This window comes from Electrophorus electricus, chromosome 9 (assembly GCF_013358815.1).
Source record: "Electrophorus electricus isolate fEleEle1 chromosome 9, fEleEle1.pri, whole genome shotgun sequence".
NCBI classification, from domain to species: Eukaryota; Metazoa; Chordata; class Actinopteri; order Gymnotiformes; family Gymnotidae; genus Electrophorus; species Electrophorus electricus.
In genome coordinates, this window is record NC_049543.1 from 13,357,518 (window position 1) to 13,364,131 (window position 6,614).

General features: G+C 41.8%; 1 protein-coding gene across 1 annotated transcript; it reads left to right on the forward strand.

Annotated features, from left to right (window-relative positions):
* The first annotated feature begins 623 nt into the window (after window positions 1–623).
* LOC113582838 (CD209 antigen-like protein E) lies at window positions 624–6,026 on the forward strand. The gene is made up of 6 exons (XM_027018845.2): window positions 624–861; window positions 3,127–3,222; window positions 3,330–3,539; window positions 4,019–4,161; window positions 5,135–5,229; window positions 5,758–6,026. The coding sequence occupies exons 1-6, from the start codon at window positions 783–785 to the stop codon at window positions 5,900–5,902; spliced, it is 768 nt and encodes a 255-aa protein (XP_026874646.2). The 5' UTR covers window positions 624–782; the 3' UTR covers window positions 5,903–6,026.
* Window positions 6,027–6,614: the final 588 nt, after the last annotated feature.

Genomic DNA, 6,614 nt, shown 5'->3' on the forward strand with positions numbered 1-6,614 from the left:
CGCTGTTCATGCAAAGCCAAGTTTTCTGATCACTGTGGAAGGTGCATTGATAAGGACGTAAACCGCTGGCTGTGAGCGCGCCTTCCTCCGTGTCTGTAAATGCGAGTGCGCGTCATCAGCCCCACGAGTCGCAGCAGGACCTTCTGGAGCACGCGCCGCAGTACAAGCGCGCACGTGCAGCCCAAAGGCTTGCGCTTGGACAGTTTGGGAAAATAATGAGCAGAACTGAACGCAGTTTGCGCAGGTGTGTCTTCGCTGGGGATTTAAATTTGCCGCAAGCGAGACGTAGTTCCCGTTTAGAACTGTCAAAACTACATCACTCAAGATAATACTGTCGCGCCTACAAGTTAAATTTCTCAATAGACAAACTCGATTTAGGTGGATAGTAGATAACCTGTTACCAGCAAGTATCTGTACGATGCACTCATTACGCTCACTTGTAGCTTTTCATATATTAACTGATAATTTTTCTCCATTTTGCTGTGCAGCTGTTAACGAGAACGGAATGTATAGATACGGATACATGTAGACAGGAAGAGGTAACACGCACGCGGCAAAGGTTTTTGCACAACTTTTGCGGCAGTTTTTGCTGACTCTTAACGTGCACACGCTGCTGGTTAAGAGCGGTCATCGCAACAGCAGCGACAGTAACGACTCCAGCCAGCTCCGTCATCGAAGAGAGAAGTACAGAGTGTCGACGCCGCAAAGTCCTGTTTCCTGTTAAATGCTTAAAGTGTTTTTCCACACAGTCAGTCAATATTACCAGAGAACGGTAGGCGACCATGTATGCTTTACAATCTCCAACAAAGACAAGGAACGATGGAAACGACTCCCCAGAAGACACCGAAATCCGCAGCACAGGTAGGGCTGCAGAAGCGAATAATACAATGACACAAGTGGTGAGCGGAGACCACAGAATACCGAGTAAGAATTAAAATTCAATGATGTCTCTTAAAATCTCACTCTGTGGTTTCTGTAGACGTGCAATAATTTTATGTCGTCAAACATTTGGCATAAAAGTAAAACCGAACACGGCGTTATCGATCTAAGCACCGTCAAAAGCACGAAGACATGTTTGTTGCTGTAATGCAAAGGGTCCTAAATTCGGGCTTCCTCTTTCTAACGTGAACCGTGTGTGTGCGCATTCATCCCACCCTGCAAACACTCGTTTCAGTGCAGTAGCATGAAGACCTTGCGCTCCAACGCCCCCGCCCGGCGTCCCAGGCGCAGTTGCTATAGCAACAGTGGAACGGGGCAGGCAAGCGGTACAGCAGGGCTAATGTTTGAATGTATGTTTCCAGCACGTGTTGTAAAGGGACTTTATGAACGAATGAACTGCTATTAAATGTAAAGTCATGAATGTAAGTATAGCATAACTGGCTCATTAGACAAGTACATAAATTTAGTAGCTATCTAGCTACTAAATGTACATATCTAGCTATTCATGTACATTTAATTTGCTAGTTAGCTGTGTAATAAGTTTGTTATTAACTAGGTTTAACTTGTTGTACAGCAGCGATAATTCCGTCTTGCTCATGAATATTGTGTAGGGAGCACAGAAAGGCTTAAATTCGCCAGCTCTGTCAGTAACTCCCCCAGTTATCACTCATTCTCTTCACCACACATTTGAACGCCTCAGCCATTCAGACACGGGAATTACGTAGGACGTCACAGTATGACTGTGGTGGACTGTATCATGACGCCACAGTAGACTGTACCATGGAGTGTACCATTACGTACGCCGTCATGTTAAGTGTGAGTCTTTGATGGACTCTACCATTGTGTGCCAGCTGCAGAGTAAGGGACCTCCACACATCGCTGCTGCTAAGGATGCGGCCTACCTAGCAGTGGATCTTTAACTGAGACGCACCCTGTGTGTGTGTCTGTGTCTTTCAGTCGTGCTCTATCTCGCTTGCTCTAAAAAAAAAATTAAAAATATGCCTATAATATGCAGGCGTCAGGGAGCCCCTATTAAAATGCGGGAGACTCTCAGAACTTACAGAAGAGGTGGGATGTCTGGTCTGTGTGTGTGTGTGTGTGTGTGTGTGTGTGTGTGTGTGTGTGTGTGTGTTTGAGACATGAAGATAAAAGGAAATGATGCAGGGAACTGAGAGCGCTATAACCGGTCGGCAAGTAACACTCGTTCCACAGTGCATTAGTATTCAGGGTTACTAGTTCCATAGTAACCAAATAAGTCACCAGATGCCACCAGTTAGAAGGTTGTAAGGCAAAATTCCCTATTTTCCTTAACCTGTACCACTGGTCCCACTAATATCCCACTGGCCAATAACAGAATAGTCACAGAGAAGGATAAGAAAATATAAAAAATGAAATTAATGCTCACTTCCAGGAGACTCTCACACTAGTGACACCCAAAAGGAGAAAATTCCCTATTTTTGGTTTTATTTACAACTGAAACATCACAATTATATGCCGGTGGGGGAGCCAAAGGGGTGGACCTGACACCGTTTTCTAAACTTTCATGTTCAAGTTTGCTTTAACATCCTTGTCCCATTCAAGTTTCGTCTTATGCCTTGTTGCTAGAGCTTTATTCATGTAATCATAATCCCAGCCTGGGTCTCCCTGACCGGCCCTTATACAGGTGGCAGCCAGCTTCGCGAGTTTCCTCAAAAAGACCTGTTTCATGGGTAGGTTCAGCCATAATAAGATCTGGACCCCTCGGACCACCCTGCCAAGTTATCTACCCATGGAACTGTGCATTCAGCTAAATCATTTCTGTCCATCCACGCCCTTGGACTCACTCCTTGGTTAGGTTTTGCAATTTTACTACCCATTTTATTTGTAGATCAACCAGGACGAGGTTAGGACCAGACCAGACCAAGAACGGTTAACCTGAATAAACTAGTATGTCTCCCCGAGACTGGGGGGGGGGACTGACGCTACTGTTTAAATGTGCATGCATGCTATCATCTGTGTTTGGTACTCTACCTTTTAAATGTGCATGCAAGCTAGCATCTGTGTTTGGTGCATGCATGCTGGGGTTGTTTGCTCAAAAGGTTTGGGAATCCCTAGCTTACACGCTACTATACTAAACATGTCCAGTGCATCGGTTTGTTCCCTCTCAGTGAAAAAGTACAGATATGGTTTGTCTGTTTGTGATGGCAGGGAGTGCTAGCTGTGGGTTTTACAGGATGGTGCTGCTGTGTTTGGGAGTGATGTGTTTTGTACAAGGCACCCAGAATGTTGTGCTGCGTCCCCTGTGTAAGTCAAATCTATTAGCAACATTTGACTTTGAGATATTACATGGCCATAATAATTCAGAGATGAAGCACATTTAATAAAAATGTTTACTCAATCCCATGTTTTAGCTAATGGTATAAAAGATAATAGCACTGTTGTGACAAAGAAAGAGGACCAACTCCAGGACTGCTTCAGAAACCTGACCACAGAGGAGGAGTGGTCCCAGACCAGATTCGACCAGCTGCAAAGAGAACTGGACCAGTTACAAACTAGATACAACCAACTCCTCATAGAACGGGACCAGTCCCAAGCACAGTTGAAAAGCTGTGAAGAGAAGGGTATTTACTATTTATTATAACTAAGATGTAATTTAGTGTGAAATGTATTTTTTAAAAAATTTTTTTTTACTCTGTCGTTATTCATTTACCTTTATGACCAGCTTTCCTTTAACCAATGATATGGTTATATTCTAATGAATATTCTAATGAGTATAAATATGAAGTGTACAGTTAGGGTTGGTGTGCTTGTCCTTGCAGTGGCTACAGTCTGTTGCCCTGGATCCTTCTGGTCCAGGAATATCTCAAACACACTGGCACACTCAGTACAGTCACTAACTTTTCTGTAATGTGAGGAAAGATGTGAAATCAGGCTTATGTCTTAGACAGGAAAGTGAGAGAGGTTTGGGAACTGTGTGACCTGCCATAGTATACAGTCAGTGTAAAGCGTATAATAGCTGGAGTATAAAGAGTATAACAGGTGGAAAATCCCACAGCTTCAAGAGTTGGTTATCTCAACAATGTTTGGATTCATGTACCAGACTCCACCTGTCCAGTTGGATGGACAGCGTTGGGCTCCAGTATCTACTACATTTCCAAGGCAACGAACGACTGGAGCCATAGCAGGAAGGACTGCCAAGAGAGAGGAGCAGACCTGGTGGTCATCAACAGCAGAGAGGAACAGGTGGGTGAGTGTGTGTGTGTGTGTGTGTGTGTGTGTGTGTGTGTGTGTGTGTGTGTGTGTGTGTGTGTGTGTGTGTGTGTGTGTGTGTGTGTGTGTGTGTGTGTGTGTGTGTGTGTGTGTGAAAGAGAGAGAACAGAGAACAGACCCCATGATTGAAAACATGAAAATTGTAGTACTACTAGCTGTTACTTAATTACAATATCTTTACCCAGACATTTGCATGTGCATGTGTGTCTTAAGTGCACATGTTACATGGGTTTGACACAGAAAAGTAAATATCATCATAAGTGCATTACAGAAATATGATTAGCAAATACTGTTGCCAGAGTTAAATTAAGGGATTTTGGTGAGCTATTCATTGAATTAGCAGATTTTGGTGTGCTACTCATTGGGATTACAGGATTTTGGTGTGCTGTTCATTGGATTAAGGGATTTTGGTGAGCTATTCATTGGATTACAAGATTTTGGTGTGCTGTTCATTGGATTAAGGGATTTTGGTGAGCTATTCATTGAATTACAGGATTTTGGTGTGCTGTTCATTGGATTATAGCATTTTGGTGTGCTATTCATTGGATTACAGCATTTTGGTGTGCTGTTCATTGGTTTAAGGGATTTTGATGTGCTGTTCATGGGTTTAAGGGACTCTGTGCTATTCATTGGATTAAGGCATTTTGTGTGCTATTCATTCTATTCATTGGGTTAAGGGTGTTTGTGTGCTGTTCATTGTGTTAAGGGAAAATCTGCTAATAGTTTCCTTCTTAACAAAACATTTGAGTGAAGTAGTAAATATGAATGAACCCTCATTATCCTCTTTTCTCTGGAATGCAAATTATCTTTTAAGATGATATTTTCTGGCCTTTACAAACTGCACAGACAACAAGCTGGCCCTCAGAGGCAAAAGGCTCATCAGTACGTAAAAATACAATAAATGAAAATGTGAAAATGCGTGTTTACTGTATGATCTGCATGTTAGGACTTTATACGAAGCTTGATGGTGCCCATCTGGATTGGACTGATTGAGACTGACTCGGTGTGGACATGGGTGGATGGAAGCTCCTTGTCCACTCGGTAAGACCTGCTGCTGTTTGTTAAATGCAGAATTTAGTTCAGCTATTGTTTGTTTTGGTTAAGACAAAGCCAACAATGCTCCAGCCATTATGTATATGCAGACTGGACAAGGCCTTCACCAGCTTTTGGGTGAATAATGGAGTTCAACATCCATTATATTGTCATGTCATGTGATTGGTCATGTGACTAAAACTAATCCAAATACAGTGGTGCTTGAAAGTTGGTTAACCCTTTAGAAGTTTCTAGATTTCTGCTTGTTAACTTTGCTACTCACAGATTTAATAGTGGCACCTTCTCCTCGGTAAATAAGTTAGTTTAATATTTTTATCTCATTTGTCTTCATTTGGTACTCTTTATCTACTTCTAGGACTTGTGTGACTTGTGTGGAAAAAAAGGTGAAATTTATGCAGAAATATAGAAATTTCTAACGGGTTCAGAAACATTCAAGCACTGCTGTATAAAGACTGTTCCTGAGGTGAATTATGGAATTAGATCTACAACTTTAATCTCTTTCTGTAACAACCTAAGGTTTTGGTTGGATGGAGAGCCTAACGAATATCGGTATGGAGAGGACTGTGCGCAGAGTAAGCCGAATCCAGAATCCGTCAAGAGCTGGAACGATGAGCGGTGCCAGAAATATCTGAACTGGGTCTGTGAGAGACGGGCCTGTTAATGTAACTGGGTCTGTGACAGATGGGTCTGTTAACGTAACCGGGTCTGTGACATTTATCCTAAACAATTTGAAACAAATGCTGTTAAATGTTGGACAAGTCAGACAAATATAATTTCTGATTTTACATTATTGTTTATTCATTCATTCATTTTATAATTTTTAATTAAGTTTACATTTTCTTTTGAAATCAATTGTGTCTTATACTTTTATTTGAAAAGCACAATCAGCAAACCTTCCTTACAAATAAGGGGAAGAGAGTTTTGAACCCATGATTCTTGGGTATCATGGAGCAGAGAGCTTTGAATTGAGTCTTGTGTGAGTGGTGCTGCTCAGAGCCAGCCTTGCGTTCAGGAAGTGTGTGAGTATAATCATAGTGGGGGGAGGGTGTGTTCTAAGGCCTCAAGGCCTGGGAATATAAAAACAAACAATCTCTGCTTGGGAAACCATCATACTAAACCAAATGAAGCAAGGACTAATTTACATTTACATTCACATTTTAGGAATTTAGCAGACAAATGATCTAGAATGCTGTAGAAATGCAGGCATCACTGCTGATGCTTAGAAGTACAAAATACATAAGTTCTCGCTTAAACAATGATAAATGTAATAAACAATAAGTGCTAGAGTTTGTTAAATAACATCAGTGTAACACCCTACAATAAGTACTTATTTAGTGAGTCAATATGGGAGCAAGGTCAGTTGTCATTTAAAT